The sequence below is a fragment of the Planococcus citri genome, chromosome 3, assembly GCF_950023065.1.
Source record: "Planococcus citri chromosome 3, ihPlaCitr1.1, whole genome shotgun sequence".
NCBI classification, from domain to species: Eukaryota; Metazoa; Arthropoda; class Insecta; order Hemiptera; family Pseudococcidae; genus Planococcus; species Planococcus citri.
Window position 1 is genome coordinate 33351415 of NC_088679.1, and position 24783 is coordinate 33376197.

Below are 24783 nucleotides of genomic sequence, written 5' to 3' on the forward strand. Positions count from 1 at the left end.
TATCGATGATTCTAGCAAATTCTGCAAAATTTCATTCGATATTTCTGTACAGTAATTTATACATTTTTCCAATTCAATTGTTTTGTTTTTATCTAAACATTTTCTCACTTTTTTTATTTTTAAAATTCTTATCAATTTATGGAATTATATTGTGAAAAAATCTTCAATTTTTGGCAGCTCAACAAGATATAAAATTTACCACTTTTCTAGATAGAAATTTTTTTGTTTTGGTTTTATGAAATATTTTTTGGAATTAATTTGCTCGAGTAATGCTTTGTAGGTAGGTACGAGTAGTTATTTAAAAATTACTCCATTTTCTGACGTTTTAATGAAATATTAAAGTAGGAATTTATCGGTGTTTTTTTTTAATTTTTTTTGAAATATAATAATTTTTAAAATAAAGAAATTTAATTTGAACCACATTAGCCATAATTTTTTTCGAACTTGTGAATGAAAAAAATTACTTCCGTCCATGTACAGTAGTTCTAGGAAGAGGTATGAAGGTACCATGTATAGACGAAGACAGCGACTATAAAAACCACTATAATTGGAATGAATTAAACCTGGGGTATATGCCTACCAAATGATTCATAAATTCACTTAATTGACTGTAATACCTGTGTTTTTTTTCTTCTCCTTTTTTTAGACCAATTTTTTTTTTTTTAGAACGAATTTCACCGGTAGATATAGTACCTACTATAGTAACGTATAAATTATCAACGCTATTATTTCGTTCCCACGTCGACTCGTAATTAATTATCTACACGACGAAAATAAGCTTTTCCACCGTCTTGTCGCTGGTAGAATTTTATCAACGTGTACCCTATATACAATTTTCCTACATTCGTGGACTATTTTGAAATGCCTGCTCGTGTCAAGTGTCCTGTGATGTCACCGCGAACACGACTCGTTGTCGTTATAATGTATAAGTTACGTCTTACTAATCTCAGCCGAGTGTAAGCTGAGAAGAGAAAAATCTATCCCCTTTTCGTCTCTATCGTTAAACAAATAAAGATGTCTTGTAAGTTGACGTAAACGAATACGTCAATCAAATCTGTGTCATACAATGTCTAATAGAAGCGTATGGTACGCCGCCGTGCCGAGTGTGTGCATAACGTTTATTAATTTATGTGTATGGCGTTATTTGTCGATCACTCGATCTGCAATGAAAATGAGGCGGGAAAAATTAGCTATATAGAAAAGCTCCGCAGATACAGCCAGGTTACGTATTAATTTCATATTTTATTTGCAGTGCAGTTATTGATGATGGTTGCGTGTTTTATGACGTTCGAAAAAAAATTTTCTTAATCCGATTAAACGTGTTATTAATGTTGTTACCTCGCTTGTAATAAGTAATTGCTATGCACATATACATACGTCATAAAACGTCATCGTCAACCTGACGTAGTATGCATTTACCGAATGAGTGAAATTGCTGGAAATTTAATGATGTGTCGATGAAAGTTATCATCAGGGTATTCCTCATCATAACATACGTGGTAACTCTGTTTACGAGATGCGTAGAGGTACCAGGTAGCTTGTATGTACCTGATGTCAGTGATATTATTTAGTAAGATGTGGAGTTAAAAGTATTCTAAATTTAATCATTCCTTAGAAGGATTATTTTTCATAGGATGATTGCTCATGAAAGTTTTTACGATTATATTTTCGTGAAGATTCGTCAGTTTTGCAGCGTACGTTCGAGATAATTTCGTATAATTCGTGAGAATTGGATCAATGATGATTTTACTCTCAATTTCACCAGCATGCCTACCTATTTTGGAATTAGAATCAATGTCAAACGGTTTTACCGTTAGGCGTTAGTCATCGTATTTTTAAAATAACGATAATTCAAGGATACTTTTTGGTAAATTGGTTTGTTCATTCAGAAGTAGGCCAGAAAAATTATTACGGATTACGATATAAAATACACGAATTATGGTTTAAAAATAGAAAGAAAGAAAATAGATACGTTTGTGTGCAGGTGAAAATTGTTCTCGAACCTCCATTGAAAGAGTACAGGAAGAGAAAGGAAATGAAAATTGGGTGGATGGCTTGACTGAAGTGGCGGATAAATTGCGAAAAAAAATTGGACGATTACGATTAAATTTGGTAGAGACCTTTATTTCGAGTTTGAAGTTCCCCCTCCCCTCCCCTACCCATCACAAAAAATCAGCTCTGTAGGTATCTCATGGAGAACAGGGTTGATAAAGAGGAGCAATTAAAAAAAATCGTGTTTTCCCTCTCCAGTCTCTTCACATGATGTTATGGGAAAAATGACCCAGTTCCGAAAGCTAGTATTTGAGATTTCATGTCGACTTTGGCCACTACCGTCTGAATCAAAGACCCTTTTTAGGCGTCTACTAGGTGGTTAAAAATTTACAAATTATTTTCGGGTGGATTCGTGTTTTGAAAATATTTTCCTCTCGAATATTACGCATTAATTAAGCTAAGACATCGAAGATATCATTTCTGAAACTGGAGGCATTTTTGGAATTCAGCGTTTCCAATTTTTTTTGCCATATCTAACTTCAAAACATCGAAAACTTTTGATAATTTTTTGGGTACTATTTTCTCGATTTTTCGGAATTGGCAATAATGAGCGAAAAATTGATACCACTGAATGGAACTATATAGGCCATATTTTTCAAAACAGGTTGGATAGGGGCTGGAGCAAAGAAGCAAGGTTTCTCTTCCTTTGAAACCCACATATCCTTTTCAGGGACACTTCCAGGGTTAAAAATGTTTTCTGAAGGACTTTCACATTTTCAAAAAGACGGTCTCCGCCAAATTTGGTCAAAATTTGTCAAAAAAAAATTTTTTTCGCATCCACATCAATGTGGGTTTTAATTTTCTCAACCTGGAAATTTTTCATAAAAAACTCACTCAAAACGTAAAATTACATATCTTGAAAAATCTAACTAAATAATTCCAAAAGGTGCATTTTTAGGTCAATTTAAGTTGCTTAATTCGAATTGGAGATTTAAGAGTCGAGTTCTCGAGCAGAAATTGAGAAAATTTATGAACCATATATTTATTTTTACATTTGCTTGCCAGAGGATAGGGAAAGGGATTTGGAGTGAACATGAAAAACGTCATTTTTAAAGTCTTTTTTCTTTCCAAATGTCAAAAGTGGTGAGCGAAACAGGTTTTCCAAGATTTTTACCTGCCCTATCAATTCTTCTCTCCTTTCCTCCCCTTCTCTCTCCGAAATGAAATTATAAAAATGAAAATGAATAAATTTTTTTGAGCAATCATGTTTTAAGTTTTATTTTTTATTCAAAAAGTGTAGGTACTTATAGCTAGGTGATTCAAAACATTGGAACACAAAAGTTTCAGATTGTTGCCACAATACCACGTCTTTTTCAGATCATTTCACAACTATTCAAAAAAGTAGTGATTGATGCCGAAAGAGTGTGAACAAAAATGTGAGTTGCTTGAGCTTCATCAACACTCAGATAGGGTTCAACATTTTAAAATTTGCGAAAATGACTATTTTACGAAAGAACAAAAACGTTGAAAACACTTTACTGGTTGATTGTAATCAGTCGACAAATTTCTGTATCAGCTCCAAAAAAATCTAGTTAGAATTGTAGCAAAATCGTTAGCTTTTGGGGGGGGGGGATTTTGAATTTTCCTAGCCACAAAAATCACGAAAAAACTCGAATTTCGGATTTTGAATTTTAGGTTCAAAGTATTCGTTTGAATTTTATAGTATAAACCCAGAAACTCACTTCTTAAAAATCTATTTGATTTTTAAAGTAAACGTTGAACTGATCCTTTTTTTGTGTTGAAATTCCAGTTTAATTTGTTATATTGATTTTATAAATTGAGCTGTTAAGTAGCTACAAATGAGTTGATTAAGTTCTTTTCGAAATTTGTATTCATATGAAATAGGAAAAAATTGCCCAGATGTTGCCTTTTGAACGGGATATTCTTCTGGCAGATGACTGAATAGAATATTTTCATAATCTGCATTACAAGTACATGAGTTGAAAATCAACTTACGATAAATTCATCGTGGGTGTATCTCAGATTAGGTATAGAATCTTTCTCTACTGAAAATATCTACTGCAATGTGATTTCAACAAAATAATTTGGGATTTCTCGTATTGCATCATGTTACTTATAACCTTTCACGTATAAGTTGGAAACTTTTTCTTATGACTTGTATAACTAAACAACGTAGTAAGAGATCGAAAAGTTGTCTTGTTGACGAATCTCACGTACATATAAATACGATGTTTATGCACATGCAAGAAACGCGTTGTGAGAAATTCAGCACTAGGTGACTAGGTAGGTAATATAATATAGGTATTCATTGATAAATTTTATTTACTCTTATGGATCTGATTTTTATAGCTGTGTAAGACTTATGCACGTACATTCAATGAAAATGAGCGTCGAACAGCCCCCAGTGACGATTAACTTGTGTAATTTAATTTGATACCTACGAGTAATTATTGTAATTTATTAACGAGGTGAAAATGTATTGAATGATGGAATTTTTATCGCTAGGTAGATTACTCGTAAATATTGTATGCTTTGAGAGTTACACTACCCTGAATAGTGGATATTGTAAGAAATTCCTTCACAATATTTGGTATTTTGAAGCTGAAGCTACGGCCAGTGTATACGTCTGTTTGATCGTCATCATTACCTATTAATCCAATGACACAACTGCGAATTGAATTTTTTTTCATGTTAAATCCATTAGACCGGAATGATTACGTAAACAAATACACGTGACGCGACACAGGAAAGTATGTGTTGTGGATAGATCTTTGAGAAATTTTATTTCACAGGTACTTGTACTGGTTGTAATTGAGGTTGACGAAATATACGTATAGAGCTGTGTACGTATACGTAACGTACGTATTACAAGGTAGAGAGAGATACATGTGTAGGTCTTGTACAGTAAGTACGTCATTGTGACGTGCCAGAAACAAGGGACATTGATCTGATTTCTTTGCCTATATTTGTATATATTTACAAAGGTCGTTGAATCTCGAGATCTGTATGAGATCTTCTCCAAGGCGCTATACCTAATTTTAAATAAATCGTGGCGTAAATGAACCCTATACGATTACTTTACACTTGTATGTATCGAAAATATAAACCATAATATTCCGCGAGAAGATTTTAAAATAGAAAAAATAATAAAATAAAAAGGCTACGTGCGGTGAAAATTAATTAATATGCGATCGAGTTATCAGAAAGTAGTCGGTTTGACGTCAACGTTTGTACTGGCGCGTTCCAATTCTATGTGGCATAACAATTTAGAGGATATTTACTCGTACATTGCAACGCTTTCTAGGTTCGATGATAGCGAAGGCCTTTTATTGAGTTTTTTTTTCATTATTTAAAAAAAATAAAAAACAAATTACTTTTAAGGTGACGGAAACTCGATGTATGAATGGGTTTGATTTCCTGATCGGTGCAGTCGCCCTGGTGCTATTATCGACCTCAATTCGAGAGTTCATTGTTGCTAGATTGGCCCATAATCTATATTATTGATGGTTCCTTTTACCTACAGGACAAAAGACAAGATTAATGCGCTATACGTTAAAGGTACTGAGAAGTGTATTTTATGACGCCTCAGAGCGGTTAACATCCAACAAAGTGCAAGTAATTAAAAAAATAAACACAATGTTTGATTAATGAGATTTGAATTGAAAAATGGATAAATTATTTCACAGTTATCGTACCTGTAAGTATGCAGTATGTCATGTACAGTGTGTCTCTGAAGTTCCAAATATAGACATTTTTATGATATCGATAACGAAGACTTTGAGCTAATTTTTCGGTGGTAGAATTACTTAAAAATTGTTTTTTTTTTTTTCAATGTCTTGGAATATATTTGCAAAAAAAATAGGAAAACATTTTCAACAACAGGTAAAATAGGTACGTGTTAAAAAAATTTCGAAAAATTTTCAAGAGTTCACCACCCTCTTCCCGGGACTTATTTAGATAATTTTTGGTCAAAGCGTTTTATGAAGATGAACCATCAACTAAAAAGAAAAAACTTACATTTCAAGACTAAAAAAATCAAACTTTTGTCATTTTTTCAGTTTTGACATTGGGCACTTGTCAATTTGAGTTGAGAATCAAAAAATTTAATTTTCAATTTGGATTTGAATTTTGAGGTTTGAAAAAAACTACAGCATTTCATGTTGGCTTATTATGACGTTTTTTTCGAAATTGGTAAATCTGAAAATTTACCAGAACCTCCAGAACGGCTCAAGACCACCATTATCTCATTTAAGAGATCAAAAATGGGCTAAATAAACTCAAACTTCAGCCTTCTACCTCACTTAGACCAAATTTTGAGTTTTTTTTGTCGAAAAAATAGTCAAATTTGAGTTTCTATAAATTCGCCAAAAATTAAAAAATTGAATTCACCATCTGAAATTTTGCTTGGTGCTGTACTCTAGGATCGTCTTTCGACTCCAAAATGTTCATCTGGTTCAGATACAGATAAGTTACCTCCCTTTTCCTTATATTTTTTGAAAAATGTTCCATCGTGATTCGTGATGTTCTTAATATCTACCACAAAATTTTGGTTTTTTTCGAGTCTATTTTAGGAACCCTTCAAAACAGAGGGAGCGTTGAACATTCGTTGTTGATAATTTTTATTGGTAGAAATATCATCTATTCTAAGAACGTTAAGAAAACACAACACATTAAAAAAAAAATTTACTATGTACCTACCTATTTTTTTTTAATTTTTCAAAAAATTCAAACTGAAATTTTCAAGTAGGTACAACTATTCCTGAAAAAAGGGAGTGGGTAAGTTGAATGGGAAATCGTCGTTGAAGATATTTTTGGGCAAAATTACCTCTGATTTTCAAATTTTTTTTACGGTAGGTAGTTGTTAAAATTGTAAGCCCTATCTGTGTTTTAAAAAGCTTAAATCAGGGTCCCATTGTTTCATCGTTTTTTTGATGAATTAACAAGACTGCGTTTTAAGGTGTTCGAGAGGGGTAGCTTGATTTTCGTTTGTTTGTTTGGTTTTTTTTTTTTAGACTCGATGAAACTTTACCATTTGTTGTGAAATTATTTCAAAAACGATTAATCATTTTAGTTGAAGAGGTGAGACTGAAATATGGAGAACTAGAAATCATGAGAAAAAACTTTTTTAACGAATATTCTTCTTATCATTTCTACTAATTGAAAAAAAGCTTTAAAAAATGACCGTTTCAATGTCTATTTCATCTCCCCTCTTCCCTTTCTGAACAGATTGAAGTAAAAATAAATTTCTGTAAAAATTGAATAAAATGTCCATATGAAAAATCAAAAAAAAATCATAACTTACCAATTGGAATAATTCAACTATGAAACGACACTGAAATACTTTTTAAACAATGAAAAGGAAGCGAAGTCTTGAACCGATTGCTATTATTTTAAAGCTACGGTAGCAAAAAAAAACTTGACAAATTGCAAAATTTTGTTTTTAATCATTCGATGAAATTGGCCAAACCTTGAAATTTGTTTTCGTGATTTCATCCCAAATTTTTGAAAATGGGGGTACAAAAAACTGGGAATGGAAGGGAAGAGAAGGGAAGGGGGAGGGCAAAACACGTAGATCTCTAAAATATACCTTACCTAAGTATCTTCATTCCATGAATTTTCCTATCTCATCTTTTAAGAACTGGAAATTATGACGAAAAAGTTTGAGATTTGCGCACGTTTTTTTTCTTGGAACAATCAATTCGTCATTTCAGTCACATGATAAATGATAATGATGACTTGAGTAATATTTTATTTTTAATGTTCCAAAAATCGTTTTCGTGTAGGTACATTTTCAAAATGTTCTTTTCAATGATCTAATAATAATTCTACTTCGATAAAATTTTTAAAAATATGTACCTTGCAATTGGCACTGGTGTGTTTAAAATTTTGGGCCTTTTTTGAAAATATTTTTTCCCATAAGACTTTGACACTTTTGAAATACTTGTATGTAATTTCGTGAATTTTCATACGATTAAAATCCATGAAGAGTCGCAGATTTTTGAGGCATACTATATAAATATTCCATAAGTGCTGTAAGTACCTACTTGAAACAGATGGACAGTTCTATTTTAAAGTTCTTCGACGACCTCGTACCGATTTTTTTTCTACGACGATGAGAAATCCGTTGAAGCACATTTTTCGTCCCCTAGACAGAAGGATACCTATAAACAACTTGTAAGTGTATTTTTATATCAAAATACATTTTTTTCTTCTTTAAATATACGTCGTAACTCGCAAGTATGTAAGCGAGTACATTCGTATACATTTATTTAATGGTAATTTGTTGTCGAAGTTGAATTAGTAAGTATTTCGAGCAACGTTTAGATTACTTAATTGCGTCGTCACAAGTTTATAAGAATTGTACCTAATAAAAATACTTACTTTTGGATCGTAAATTACGTAGGTACAAATGGAGTAGTGGTATATTGCACCCGTCAATTTTTATGAAAAACTTACTGTAGCAGACGATCGTGAGCTGTAAGGATTAGTGCATCGAGAGCTACAATAAATATGCGCTTAATTCGTGAGATTTTCGAAGTTATTATTAGACTCCTCGAAATGCGAATAGATTAGGTAAGTGAGTTCAAATGAGTCGTTCGTATGAGCTTCGAATTTTGGCAAATTTTTTATTAATACGTTGCAATTGAGGTCAAAAGGTATACTTTGAGAGTTATGTGGCATATCGTTGAAGGGGAAAGGAGTGCTTCAAGTTGAGACGAAGATGAGAATATGAACATTGTACTTGATACTTTGATTTTAAATGTGAGTATAATACTACCTTCATTTTAAAATTAAAAATGATGTGCATTATTACATAGGTAGGTAGATACTTTTTATCATTCAACATATGTATTTCAATCTGATGCATTTTTTTTAAAAACCCCCAATTATTTCATCGTGATGTAATTACCTACCTAAGTACTTAATTATGAGTAATCCTTACCTATCTACGTAAGAATAAGAAATGCCTGAAACTTTTAATGAGTGCTGAGAAATTAATTCAAGGTTGTGAACAATATTCAAATTTGAGAAAGTAGTTTGAATCCTATTTTTAAAAAGAATAATTTTTCAATCAATCGTATTTTTTTCTGTAAATATTCACATCATTTAGGTGAATGAACGTTTTTATAGGTACCTGGTACCTTGCTATATGTACTTACTTACTTACTTACTTACCTGTAAAAGTAATCGAAATCTTATGCGATTTTTTTTCTCGTAGGCCTTTTTAAATTACATACGAGATGTAACTACGTTGTTTTTGCATCTTATGTTTTATTCATAGAATTATTATAATCAAAAATTACAAAATTCAAATTCATGTTTACAGAATTTAGAAACAGTGTTTCGAAGGGTTTTCAATTTCTTGCACGTGTTTAAAAGCGCGATGACAGGATTATGGAGGCTTTTCCATTTTTCTTTTTTGTGGTTCTTTCGAAATTTTTCTTTGGTTCCCCTTCTCTTTCTATGTTTTTATCATTCTTCAGTTGTAGGCTATGTACAAATTTTTGTATAATTCTCGGTTCCTTGAAAAAATGAATAATTTCAGTCGAGTAAAGTTTATAGATAATATTATGTACTTCTCATGTTCTGATAAAGTGATTGAAAATATAAGAAGGGTGTTACTAACAATTTTATAGAGTCGATTTGCTGAATTTTTATTCGATTGATTCATTTTTTTATGTGATCTGAATATCTAGATCCAAATTTTTAGCTGCCCAAGTTATCAGGTTTACTTAGTCCGTTTTAATTTAAATAAGTACATATTGTATACCTACTGAAAAAAGCGAAATTTTAGCATTAGAAATTTAAGTTTGACGAAAAGGTCAAAAGTGAGGAGGTAGAGATTTTTCAAAATGCTAATAATTGTATTTTCATGATAAAAAAAATCTAGGGTGGGACTTGCTTTCTTCTAGGGCTCAAAATTCATTATGATCAATCGCATAAGTGGCGCAGAATTTCACAATTCATGGATAAATTTAAGCATAAATTTTTCTCAAAGAAACAGCTGATCGAAAAAATAATTATTTTTCTACGAATCGAGATATTCTATTTAGAGGGAGAGGGAGGATGGAATTGGCTATGAGTCCTCAGGAACATATACCTAGGCCCATGCTCAAAATTTCAAAATCTCTACAACTAATTTTTAGCAACATTTCATTGAAAATGCTTGAAATTATTAGATACCATAATCGAATTTTTCCTTCGAGGCATTCGACGAGCACAATTTTCTTAAATTTTCTAATTAGGTAGTAAGAATATTTCGAATATTTCGAAGATCCCTTGGCCTTTTTCTGTTGATCGTATGCGATATACATATTATTATGTATATGAAAATTGAATGGATCAACATTGAAAATCCCATTCTTACTTTCAACTCCTAAAATACTGGGGGGGGGGTGGGGATCTAAATTGTATCTGGCATTTTATTTTAATCAATGTTGACTATCTATAGGCTCACAATCAGAAGTGTCAATCCAAGGCCCATTTTACCATCATAAACTAGCTACACCGACCACCCCCCCCCCCACCCCGGTAAAAAAGGGACTATTTTGTAATAAAATTCTAGAGATTTAGTAGCCATTTTTTCACAGAATTTGTGTCCTGTATTCTAAATTATTATATCCCATAAAAAATTTGAAAAATTTTGAAAAATTCAACACTAAATGAAACCTGAGTAAGTTAAAAGTGTATAAATTGCACATTTTAAGGTGTGCTGTGTTTCGTACATAGAATTTTTAGTTTATTTAATCCATTAAGTACGTAGGTACTAAGTGGAATTTTTTGGGATATATCGCACTTCGGGAGTAATAAGGTCACATCTCAAAAAAGTGAAATTTTACAGGAGAGCGATTTTCTTTTTTTTAAAAACTTGATACATTATTTTCATCAACTTATAATTAATTGTGAGGAATGAATAGCATATCATTTTAAAGATTGGGTATCTTACCTTCATTTAGCATAAGAATAATTTGAAAAATAAAATCGTAAAGAGGAAATATTTCAATGTTTGAAAAACATTTTGAGTTATAACATAACCTTTCATTAAAGTTGATGTGGAGGCGAAAGGAAGCGTCCAAAAAAAAATTCCATGATAACAAAGTTGTAGAGAATTAAATTTCCAATCGACATAAGGTCATTAGTTTTTTTTAGAGTGCTTAGTTTTTGAGTTTCTCTCAAAAAACTAAAATTTCATGATATGTGCAAATTCATTTTTCTGAAAAGTGATCAATTTAAAAAAAAATTTCCATTTGGTACAAACCAATAAAAAATGCACTCCTTGTGACTATTTCTAACTGACAAACATTCAAAACAATCAAAACTATTTGTTAACACTTTGTATGTATGAAAGCTCAAAAAAGGTGGAGTTTTTTGAGATGTACCCTTATAACAGTTATAACTCCAAACAACTTGCAATGTTGTTGAGATTTTGAGTTAGGTCATTTGTGTTTTTTACATGATTTAGATAATGTACCCAACTCAAAGTGTTATTTTTGGTTGAGGGGGGTCATATAAACCCCAAAAATGCAAAAACATCAAAATCAATTTTTTTTGAGGTGTGACCTTATTACTCCCGAGGTGCGATATGGCAAAATAGCTGCTCAAAATCTTCAAAATGCCATAAATAAACAAAAAATCGTGCTAATAAAAAATTAAAAATAATTCCAGGTTTCCCCTCGACACAAATGGCACAATAGGTACCTACAAAAAAAACTTATCACTTCAGAAATTGTTGCCAAAATCAAGAAAGACGCATTCTGAGCGTTGAACCTTGTGTTCTAAAATATGATGCAGGGGAGGAGAGGGGAGAGGAAGAGTTCTCGCAGAAAATTCGAACTCCTGATCTCAATTTCGTGAAAATTGAGAAAATTTATGTTGAAAAAAGATTGATTCTTGATTCCTGAATGAGATGCAATTTTTGTGAAACTTTTTTCTCGTCATGATCGACATTTTAGACTCTAATTTTTTTCATAAGTCCTTAAGGACCCCTTCACATATGTTTGGGAAATTTTTAAAAAATCATCTCTCAATTTAAAATAATTCAGTATTCTTTCTACGATTCAAATTGAAATTAGATTTTTAAAAAATCAAATAAATTTTGATAAACTTACCAAAAAAAAAAAAAAAACTGTTGAGCACATGTAACAATTCATCTATACGTTTGTTAGAGATGAGATCGTGCATAAAAAGTCATCAGACTATTGAGGTCGAGTACTGTTCGCCCTTTAACCGGCGAGTTTGCGATCACAATTGAAATTAAAATGCATATGAAAACGTACTGCATGCGATATGCATGTGGATTGTGGTAGCTAGATGCTAGATGGTTTCATTGACTTCTCTTGCCTTTTTTTCCTTGGGTGTATGTACTATTTATAAAATATACATAAATCGGCGACAGCGTAGAATCAATGCACGTACATATTTAGAAGCTGCACTAGCAGCCGGTTCAATTTTTAGTCGTTCTCTCGCGAAGGAGTTGAAACTAACGTCACGAATCGTTCGTTGTATATGACCTACGTTAAATGAGTCCGTTCGATGGTATTAACGTTCAATTCGTTATCGCTGCCGTATCCGACGTGGTCTGCGACGAGGTTCAGTTCGAAAGCTAAAGCTGCAATCGCACAATCGGCGTTTTTAAATCGTTACGATGAGTTTATGAAAGTTTTATTTAATATTTTTTTTCAATTTTTTTATTTTAAAAATTGTGTTATATCTATACGATATTGTGTGCTGTGTGTACTTTTTTGAGAGATAATTTTTCGCTGCGAATTATTTCGTTATTAAATCAATGGTGTTTGAATTAGACAATTTCGATTTCGTAGATTTAAAAAATTATTTCTTCGTTTTATTTCGTTCCAAGTTCAAAATAAATACAACTATGACAATGAGCAAAACGAGCGTATATCCTGCTCACAGGCGTATACTGGATAATTACGTGGTCACCAAAGCTGTACAACAATTTGAAAAACTTCTCAAAGATGAGGTAAGCCGATCAACAAGTGTCCATTTGTACTTTTTTTTTCAATTCAATTTTATTCATCCTTCGTTCATCTTGATTTCGTCTAGTATAAGCTTCTATGTAGTATTCCGCTGATTAAGCATTCGTTGGTTTTCGAAATATAGGTTTCACTATACGTTATTGAACTTTCGTCTCGTGGCGTTCGCGTGTAAAATTCTCAAGTGTATTAACCTCGTATACCCGCGACAAATCGAGAAAATTTTTCAAATCAATTTTAGACAAACAAAATAATAAAATCTTTACCCAAAGGTAAGCTAGTATTTCTCGTCTAATTTTTTTCCAATCGAGTCGCGCATGGCTGGGTGTACGATTTGACATAATTAATGCACCGAAATCCAGTCTACCGTAAATGTTTTTCTGCTCTTTCGCGAAGAGAATTTTTCGAAATTGTAAAAAATACATAAATTAAAAAAACGTCACCAGCAGCAATTCGGAGGCACGTGAATGGATTTTTTTTGTGATCAAACTTTATGTTACGAGGAAATGTAAATTCGGTAATAAAATTTGTCGGTATTATTTAATGGCCGATTTTTCTACACTACCTTTACCCCTGGAAACTGGTCCGCCGGTACGTAATTGCGGTGGATTTTAGGGGCATCGAAAGTTTTATATACCGGTCGAAAGCTACTGCCTAGTTGCAATTTCGAGGCGAGAAACTGGTACTGGGCGACGATAAAAATGAAGATAAAATAATCGCCTTGAAAAGTGCGTGGTTTTATCTGGTTTTTATTTTAACGCTCTAAACTGGCATCTGGTATAAAAATTTATCTCCACCAATCTATACTCTATTGGTGTACTTGTAGTTTATTTTAGATTGTCACGTTTTTGTGGTACGATTTCCGTAAGACGACTGATGCATATTCAAATGTATATTTTAATACGCGATAATTCGTCGATAGTTGTATTGAACTCACGTGTAAACGTATTCGTCCATTTTTACGATTGTGTGTTTTAAATTTTGCATTAATTATCGCCGTACAACCAGTTCGAATGCATATTTAACCGAGTTTCTTCGAAGTGATTTTGTTTTCATATCGAGGATATGTACGAATATTATTACAAGGGTGCTATGTATCTACATAATACGTAAGGACTGGTTATTATGAACCTTTTTTTTTTATTTTTTATTTTAATAAGTCGACGTATGTATATTTTTTCAATTTTTTTCCACAAGTTGCTTATCACGCTTAACTATTAAGTCTAAGTACTCGAACTCGTTGACGTCAACGTATTGTTTATCGTACTCGAATTCCTGATTGGAATAAATTTTGGTTTACCTACTTTACGTAATGTATGTGGTATGTTTAGACTTTCAACTGATTTGAAAATGGGGTTCCATTTTCACCTTAAGGTGATTCAATACAATTTGACCGACTGGGTTAAATTTTGATGATTTAGAAACCCCTTCTTTTCACTCATCGACCCTTTGAACGACTGTTGTGACATTGATCAATTTAGGGATTCGAATTAGGGCCATGTAAATCAGTACAAAATGTCTCATAAAAAAAATGAAATCCTGTTTGGAAATTTCATGCTTTAGAATTTGGTTTCTCTTGATTTTTTTGGTAATGGTCTCAAGTTTTCCCAAAAAATCGAAAAAAAATCAATTTCATTCGCATCTTGAAGAAAAATTTTTCAAAAGATTTAGAGAGGGTGCAGGGCTCAAATATCTGTAGTCCTCCTGGCGCAGAATTCCATTCTACCCTTCGGGTTGACACACTCCAAATTTTACTCCTGCAGTTGACATTATTTAAATGCAAACTTATACACGAAGTTTTTCATTTGCCTCGAACACTTCGAATTCACAGCCCCTTCAAATGTACAATCAGGCAACGTATTCATCATAAAAATAAATGTTAGAACAGATACCGGATGAGACACCCTGTATGCGTAACAAATTCAGATTAATTTGAAGCACTATGTTGGTTTTGTTTTTCACGCAGCTGGTGACCGTTGTGACGTCAACGTGAGCTTCTCAACAATTCTGAATTAATTTTCAGCTTACATGTGTAAATAATTTAGACCAATTTGCAACGGAGGGTTTGTTTTTTCAGCAGCGGGTGGTGTAATGACGTTGGTATACGTGAGCTTTTTAATCGTATTGTTGAATAAATCGTCGATTAACATACATGCCAAGCTGTACGTACGTTTATGTACTACGTAGGCAGACAAATTTGAAAACAGGGTTTTATTTTTTTCACGTCCGAGTATCTATATGTTATGACGTGCGCTTCATCGCGATCGCGAAGTTTCTGACGTGCAAAAAGTCGCGATTCGCGTTTGTATCGTATCCGCTGTATGGCGAATTATATTCTCGCCTAATTACGTGTAGGTAGTTTAGATACCTACTCGTGTACGTGTACCTATTAATTCGACGATATGCACTTTTTAACGTATTCAACAATGAAAAAAGAGCGAAAATAACCCGATCGAAGGTTATACTTATACGAGCATCCGAAACCGAACTCGAACATTGTGAACGTGTACGATATACCGTCCTAATTAATGATAACACCAGGTTCGCGTATTTTTCCTACGTGATTGATCGCGTATTCATCGTGTGAATTCCGCATTTTGTGTATTCGAATTTTTATCTCATCGTCGTACTTTTACAAGACGTGGCGCCGTATTTTGACGCGTGCCTCGTACATCTTACTATATAGGTACAACTTTATACTTTCAAAGAGATCCCGATTCGGTGTCCGTGCCCGCGATCTCGTGTCCAATTACACTTCGAACTTTGTCATCTTTTTTAATTGTATTACGCGTAAATAGTATCACCTTCGATTCGCACAATCTGCCGGTTCTCGCACTCGCTGTATCGAAGGTGAAATATCACAATTTGATCATCACATCGTCGGCGTCATTAACTTAATAACGTCCCCAAATCGACTAATGATTGGAAATTACCTCGTAAGTTGAGTAATTCCCCATTTCATAAGTTTCTTATGCGATTAGATACCCACAAATATTACCCATTACGTATGCTCATATGGGCGATTTCCTTGGCTGTGATGATATTACTTCATATAAGCAGTGTTCTCCAAATAGGAGTAAATGTTGGCTAATTGCGCGCACCATTTTTGAATAAATTGACTTTTTTCTCGAAATTTTCATCCAATTTTATGGGTAATTAGAGTGTTTAATTCCAAATGCGTATCATCTCGATCGGGTTGAAGATTTCACTCATTCCATATTTTCCCTTCTATTCCTGCCCCTTTCATTGCATTGCTAAAATGTAAAATCTCATTAACATGGTCGTTTCGTAATATTCTGGTTATTCATATAATTGTCCCTTATAATGTATCTAAATCGAGAAGATATCAGATAAGATAAGACTGAAGTGGTCGAATTTGAATAATTTTCCAATTTAGGTACATTTTAATGTTTAATATACGTTGTTGCCAAATTGTATTTTCCGGTTTCAAATTTATTTTTAGAAAAAGAGTTACCCATCACGAGAAACTGAAAATTAACCGCTAGCTCATTCGAAAACCACGTGCATTGAAGTGAAAATGAATTAGAGGCTGGCAGAAGAGAGAGGAGGGGGGGGGTGAAAAACCGAACAGATCATTATAAAAATTTTAGAAATGAAAAATTACTCTTAATTTTGTAGTTCTTTCAAAAATCTGGTATAGTGAGATGAAAATAAAAATGAGTGGTAGGAAGGGGGAGGGGGGTCAAAAAATACCAAAATATTGTCATTTGAAAACATGACTTCAAAAAACAAGCGTGGTGGAATAAATAGGAAGATAAGTTGCATGGGACAAGTTGGGGGGGGGTCGAAGAAATTAGACCACATCATTATGGTATTACTTATCTATTTGTAATCTCTCTATTGTAAAGATTTTCTAAAAAATGAAAAAATTGCATCATTTTATCTAAAGAGAAAAAAAATCATAGAGAAACATGTGGAAGAGGAAAGGAAGGAGGAAATGAATCTACAAAATTTTTGGTTATCAGAATAATTCTGATAATTTTGTAAAATAATCCATAGAATGTTTACATTACAGCGTTGCCAGATTTTTGAGAAATTGAAGCAACGTTGCCAAACACTTGAATTGTTTTAATTTTAGTTATGTGATGTTCCCAAATCCTAGTCCTATTTATTCAAATGACTTTACCTCATATCAAAGAGGAAAGGAAGAAGAGGGCGAAAAAAATGTTTCAAAAGGGTACAATTTTGATATACATACCTAATTTGATAAAAGCGACGTTGCCAAACACTTGGAACTTATCAATTTTGTGAAATACGTAGAAAAAAATGAAACATTATAAAATAATAGCATTCATTTTATGTTTGAATTTCAATGCACTGTTGCCACATGCTCTTCGAAAGGGCACAATTGTGATATGATTTGATAGAAGCGACGTTGCCAAACACTTGAAACCTATTAAATTTTGTGGATGGTACGAGTAATTTCATCTTTGAAGAACTGTAGAAAAAATGTAACATTTCAGAATTGAGGATAGGTGACAGCTTTCATTTCATGTTTTAATTTCAATGCAACGTTGCCAATTGCTCAAAGTGTAGCAATTTTTGCCATTGTTAGAGTTATACAAATACGTATTGAAACAGTCGTGCACGACTAGGATGAGTTTCAAAAGAACCGGTGCCATTTGCTCAACAAACAAACATACTACGATATTTACAATGTCGTCATTGGTGAATTTGTTTGTTTAAACTATGACAAACATTATAGGAACAAACACTAGCTCCTTCCAGCTGTGCTAGAAAAATTAATCAACGTCTATGGAGTTTTCCTATTTGTATATTGACAAATACTACATACATACATCGATCATCGGCGAAAAAAATATGATTTAGTGATTTATCTTCTTACAAGTTCAAATTATGCCCTCAGGCTGGCACTTCGTACACACACGTGTAGATATTGAGCATTTCGCAACTGTTGGAAAATTTTCTACGAGCGCAGGAAAGATGTGCCGAACATGTGTAGGAATTGGGTAAACGACTCGCATAGTCGTGTGAACTTTTCGTGTTTTTCAGTCTGCCAATGTAGACAGATACGAGTAGTTGGGAAAGAATCGATTTTTGGGACACCATATGTGTGACATTTTTCAAATACGGTGACATTAAAATATAACCTATTAGGGAACCATAGGTGTATAAGGTTATTTTCCACGTACAGTTTGGATGTTTCGTGGAAGAAATTACGAGTAATGAACTGGTGTAAAACGTGCTCTTACTCGTATAGGCAGAAATGAGTTTAGTACTATGTGTATAAGTACTATGGTTTAATGGAATGAATTTTTTTTGTAGTGTGTTTAGCTTGTTCATTGAATATAAGTACCTATACTGCTGTTCGGATAAATGGGTATTTAGCGGTCAAGGTACATGGTGAGAGAGATTGATGATGTTTTGACGCGAGCTACTATACTGTTTTGAAGTGTAAATAAAAAGTCATCGTTGCTATATGATTATCCTTGTACGTACGAGTACAACAAGATATCCTATGACAATTAACATTTCCAATGCGATCAATACCAATATGCATTTGAATAGGAGGAAAAAAACATCATTGGTATCTTTATACCAGACAGTGGCCAGTTTTTAAAATATAGGAAGCTAGGAAACGACACATAGCTCGGATGTTCAAGTACATTCTGCATTATAAGCATCACTATGTCATGCCACCGCGTGAGAAGCCATCGTAGCATTTTTTTCTCTCTTTTTTCAAGTCGACGGTTAGTTTTTTTTTCGGTTTGTTGTTCTGAATGCATAATAAGTATTTCAGTGTCAACTACGATGACATTTTGTTCGACGGTATTGGATTCGATATATCCGGACATGAGGAACTAATCGAAGATTCTGCCAACGTATGTACTCGTATATACGTATAGTAATCGATGTAGGTACTCGTACATGTACTTACTATTTACGACTTGAATGTATTTGCGCGAGCGTTGGACGTATAATTACACGCGGAACAGATTATTTCCTCAGTGAAAGTAAATCGTAGACCTTGGTTGGTTAAAATTGAAAAATCATTCGCGAAAATTTTGCCAACGTTGGCGGTTCTGCTGACACGACGTAGGGATCAGAATTCGAGATGAGCGAACGTTACGGTAGATGATCGTAAAGGTTTCGAGATCGTAGTGTTAAACTGGTTTTATATATTACGATTTGCACACTCGATGCTATTTTTATACCATCCAATTAATTTTGGTATCGATATTATACGTTTTTATTTATTTTACGTCGTATCAATCGCCCTCCCTGTTTCATTATTCGGCTGTCAAACCGGCGACGCCGACGGTGATTTAATTGGATATGTTGATTTTTTTTTTTACTTAATCAGATTAAATTTATAATGTAAACAATATAATATGAAATATGTCGACAATTGCGACGCCAAGATAATTTCATCTGTCAGAACACTCGGACCTTTTAACGTATGCAAATTTACAATGTAACCGGCTGATTAGCTCGATAACTGGTTCTTGTACTCAACGTTCGTAAAAACCAGATTAGCGACGATTCTTCAATGATTGTACTCGATTTTCAATCAGCTGATTATGCTTAGTTTACCGACTTTCTTGTGGAAATTTTTTCTGTGGAGATTGAGTGTTGCATTGTCTCTCTCTTGGTTGATTTTTTGGTGAATTTTTCAGAATTTTAGGTTTCAAGGAGGAACACGGAAGTATACTTGTGGATTTTGCAGAAAATTTTCAGGTTTTTGACCCTCTCCCCCTTTCACTGATTCAAGTCTCCTGTTCCCAAGAACTCATGGTTTGGATGTCTTTAATTTGGTTGATGTTTCAGTTTTCAGAAAATTAATTCCATTATCCTAAGCCAATAATTTCACCAAATTATTCGAAATTTTATAATAATCTCGCACTTTAACCTGAATTTAGAACCATAAAAGCTACCTACCTATACCTACCTAAATTTAGCCCGCAGAAAAATTCGCCATAGTTGAGGAATTTTCCACTACAGCATAATTTATCCGGTTCCAAAGTTACATATTTTTATGCAAATCTCATCGTAGACAGGTCTCTGGTATTCTCGTGAGCATAAAAAACCAGCAGCCCACCACCGCGTGTTATGTAATGACGTTGAATGCGAAAACCTCTTTGCTTCGGGGATGGAAACACGTCGAGTTAGCTATTTCCTGTCGAAAATTACACGAACCGTGCGAAGAAGTTCTTTTCGGCTGATTTTTATTTTTGGCAAGCATCGGTTCGGAGAGATGCTCATTGCGAAACTAGATAACCTTAAGATGTGTTTTAGAGGCCGATCCATCCTCTTTAACTGGTTTACGGCATTCAAACGTCGTCACTCAATAGACGAAGGAACGCGCTTTAATCATTATTAATGGGCTGAGAGTATGTTGTATGAAGTAGAAGATATCCGTTTAAATGATTGTAAGAATTGAAGCTCGGAAGTGCCTATGCCCACGCTTCTTTATACTCGTGTGTAATGAATCATTAACCTATAAATTTATTTACACATCTAGATTTTTACTGAATGAACCAGTTAAATAAACGTACACGTGCGCCATTCTTATCGTCATATAGGCATACATGTGCCGATTAACTAAATCAATACAATACGATACGATACCTGTCGAGTAAATATTTAATTTTTTTTCTTATTTTATCTGTTTACAGAAGCAGCCAGCCGAATCGATCTGTAGAAACAACACGTATTCGAGCAACTCTGTCAAAAAATCGCGCCGAAAAAATGATCACTCTTTTCTCGAGTTCCTAGCTTTGGTAAGTTTTTTACAAGTTTTTTCAACTTTTTTCTCCTCTCTTGTACTTACGTACTTACCCGAATTAACGGGAAAGCTCGGGTCAGAATATACGCTTAAAAGCGACTGTACGAGTATATAATGAATTTATTACCTAAACATGTGTGCGTATGTATTTTGCAATTTTTCATTTACTTCTTGGACGTAGGGGGCCGTATAGCTGGTCTGACGAGTAAGGTTTCGTACATAAGTCAACTTTACCTCTAAATGTTTACCTCTATGTGCGAGACTATCGACTAGTTCGATTTTTCTTTATCAATTATCAGGCCTTTTTGATCTAAATTAAAAGCGAGTTTTTTTTTTATGTTTTGCGAATGTCGAGTTTGTATAAGAATCTATAATTCGTACGCAGGTATAGATTGCTGGAATGGAGTTCAACGACGGCGATCTAAAGTAGCTGATAATACGTCAGGTATTGTTTTATTCGGCGGCGGTGAAAATATTCCGAGTATTTGAGATATTTTGTCGTTTCAAATATAGTGAGATTTCGTCAGTGTTGACGTCATTCATAGTCTCTCACAAGAACGAATGTGGAATTCTTCTGACAAGATCCGATGTGTATTGAGAAAGCGTTCCGAGTAAGAAAAGTACGTCAGTTGTGGTAAAAGCCTTCGATAGTCGAATTTTACGCACGATTAGAAAGGCAATTTGCCTTGAGGGGGGAGTTTCAAATATTTTGCGAAGTTTTAAACGAAATTTCGAGTTGGATTCGTGCTGGGACAAAGTGTCAGATTTTTTAGATACATTATAGAAATATTACTTATCCTCAAGCTTCGAATAACCGGGGAGGGGGAGGGGGCAGCATGGAAAAATGCACTTCCGGAATAAATTTCAGATACTGAATTTCAATTTTCGACTTTTGGTCTATTTTTGTATGTATTTTCTAATCGATTGGTGGTGGTTTTTTAGTTGTCCTGGAGTATCCAGCGGATTTTTGGATTTTCCAGTCTTAGAAAAATAGCCATAAAATGGCCTAAAATGAGATTTTACTCCAAAATTTTCTCTGGACTCCTGCGATAATTTTAGGAAAATAGAACAAACTTGTCTCTTGAAAAAAAAAAAAAAAAAAAAACAGTGAAATTTGGTTGGCATCCATTTTTGACTCCAGAATCTGGTGGTTTCGAGTTGTTTTAAGCTCTCCAGCAAATTTTCGAATTTTTAATTTTCAAAAAAAAAAAAATGGAAAATGATCATTGCAAAAATTTAAAATTCAAAAATCCTCCGGACGCTCCAAAACAACTTAAATTTCCTAAAAATCTATTCGAGTGATTGAAAATAAGGTACGAACAAAATTTCAGCTTTCTATTCCAATTTGATCAAATCTTACATAATTTGCCTTTAAATTTTCAAAAATTCACCGAAAAAATGAAATTCATCTCTTTGAATTTGGGCTGCTGGTGTATTTTTGGCTGCTCTTTCGATTTTCTTTTTCCTGGTTCGAAAATAATCCTAAAAATTTTATCGAATGAGCACAGTTTTAGCTAATTTTCAATATTTCAGGCAAAAAAATCATCAACATTGAAAATTTGAAAAAAATTGAAAACTAAATTTTCGAAGATCCAATCAGTATAATTTCTAAATTTTTTCAACCTATCCACCTTTCTGGAAAAACGTGTTTTCAAGTGAAATATTTGAAAAAAGAACCAGCAGAATTTCATCTTAATGCATTGATTTAAAACTAAAGATTTTTTTGGTAGATGGTCGTATCTTTTTTTCTTAAAAAATGAGGGGAAGGGGAAAGGAGTCGTAGATGAAATCCGCTTTTCTGTTTAACATTGATCGAGTTTTGAAGCTGGATAAAAATTAAGGCTGAAAAGAGATTGAATGGAATTACTAAAGTATTGATTAACAAAGGTTACCTATACGAATTAAAGCCATTAATCTTTTACGTTTTCTGTACACAATTTTTATTCTATTCTATTTTTTAAAATTACATACATACTTGAAAATTCTCAAATCTTATTATGTTTTGAATATTATTCTATTCTGCCTTCACTAGAAAACAATCGTGTTAAGTACGTACCTACGTATTTATTTTTCTGCGTGAATAAGTACATATTTTCCAGTTATAATCCATACGTAGTTACCTATTGTCTAGGTCAAGGTTAAAACTTACGTAGATTTTTGTTTAGTTTCTACTTGGAAGACGATGCTACGTGATGGATTATCAATTTTCTTGAATTATTCGAATTTTCTCGTAATTCAGTTTCGAAATATAGTGGTTTGAAGTTGAACTAGATGTCTAAGTTGAATGTTGAAGGAGTTCTTGTGGAAGATTTCTAGGAAAAAAATCATTAGACTTGGACTTTGCCATATCATTCGATACCTATGATAGGGAAATGATCATTTTCAGGATTGTTGAAGTGCTTAGATAACCGAAATTTTGAGTGAGATATTGAGACTTGTTCAGAAATAACTGCTCCGTCAGGGGAATCAAGTTGCCAAATGTCAATTGATATTTTTTTTGGTGGAATTTTCGCTCAAAGATGAATTATTTCACGTGACTGGTATTCGATATTTTTTTTTAACTCTTGCTTTCATCTTGACATCCGCCACAGAATACGTTTACCTACCGGCACGAATTTCTCCGTAGTGAAGACTCGAAGTGTATCTGTCTATCTACATAATTAACACACTATGTTGGCTCGAAAGAGAAAGAGAGAGACGTCTTCGTAAAGCCGTTTACAATGCGTGTATTATAACTAGAAAAGAGTTCAATGTCCTGTAGAAGAATTTCCCAGAGTAAGGTTATAGTAATATGTAGAAGGCGTTACATATAAAGATAACATCGAATCAACAGCCTAGCTCACGCGAAGAAGGAGGAGAGAGGTGAAAAAAGCTATTTCAAGTCATCAACAACTTTAGTGTTGAATTTGTTCGAAAGGTCGTGGCGTTTAGATAGACCTAATTTTACGCGGGCAATGCATTGATAAGGTTACGTAGCAGACGAATGAATGAGAAGGATAGAAATGAGGTCGAATGAACATAATGTAGGTTACCGGACTACCGGCTTCTTGACCTTTTAGGATGTTGGTATAGCCGAAATATCTGTTTACAAGCCAGTTGCTGTGTATCAGTCATATGATTTTTCTTACGTGTTTTTTTTCTTTCTCTCTCTTTACAGAATGCATTAGGATTAGCAGCACCAGCCAGCGATGTGTTACTCAGACGACAACACAGCAGCTCGGCTGTTGCCAAAGAATCGGAACCGATTAGTAATACCACGACGAGTACGAAAATTTCGAACCAATCGTGGTTCCAATTATCAGGACATCCGGATTGTTTTGCGCCAGCTGGACCTGGAACTATTTGGAAGAAATGCAGTGGCGGTACCGAACGCAATGTTTACGAAGCTCTATCGCAAGAACCCGCTTTGAAAGATATTGTACCGAGATATCTACGCGAAGTCGAATACGCCGGAGAAACGTTTATCGAATTGCAAGACTTACTACACGGTTTCAGAGATCCTCACGTGATGGATATTAAAATGGGTACGAGGACGTTTCTAGAATCCGAAGTACAGAATACGTTCGCCAGGGAAGACTTATATTTAAAAGTACGTATAAGGATGAAGAACTTGTATAAGGTTGAAAAATGAAAAAATCATGATGCTAATGGCGTTTAATTTCTTCAATTTTTAGATGATCGCAGTTGATCCTAATGCACCTACTGCCGAAGAACATACATCCAGGGCTGTGACTAAATTACGTTATATGCAGTTTAGAGAGGAGCAGAGTTCCACTAGTACGTTAGGATTTAGAATCGAAGCTATGAAGGTTGGTATTTATTTTATTTTTTCGATAGTATAAGATCTAGTGAGGTGATTAGCTTCGTGTAGTGTATAATCTGGATGAATGTGCAATGTTTCGCGACCTTCGATGAATTAAATTTAAAACGAGTTGAGACCAGACTCAAATTGCAGTTGATGGTCATCTCACCATTCTAATAATGCCAATTGGTGAAAATATTGCCCTG

General features: G+C 33.7%; 1 protein-coding gene across 5 annotated transcripts in view; it reads left to right on the top strand.

Annotated features, from left to right (window-relative positions):
• Positions 1–24783, top strand: part of IP3K1 (inositol-trisphosphate 3-kinase-like protein) — a 116882-nt gene that overhangs the window by 86585 nt on the left and 5514 nt on the right. For 3 of the 5 annotated variants that reach the window (XM_065358424.1, XM_065358425.1, XM_065358426.1), the window contains 3 exons: positions 20666–20770; positions 23933–24364; positions 24450–24584. In XM_065358424.1, the coding sequence (XP_065214496.1) occupies positions 20666–20770; positions 23933–24364; positions 24450–24584 (672 nt within the window). Of the gene's footprint in view, positions 1–12481; positions 12995–15910; positions 15944–20665; positions 20771–23932; positions 24365–24449; positions 24585–24783 lie in introns of those variants that run through there. The other 2 variants (XM_065358423.1, XM_065358427.1) reach the window with 2 other exon arrangements.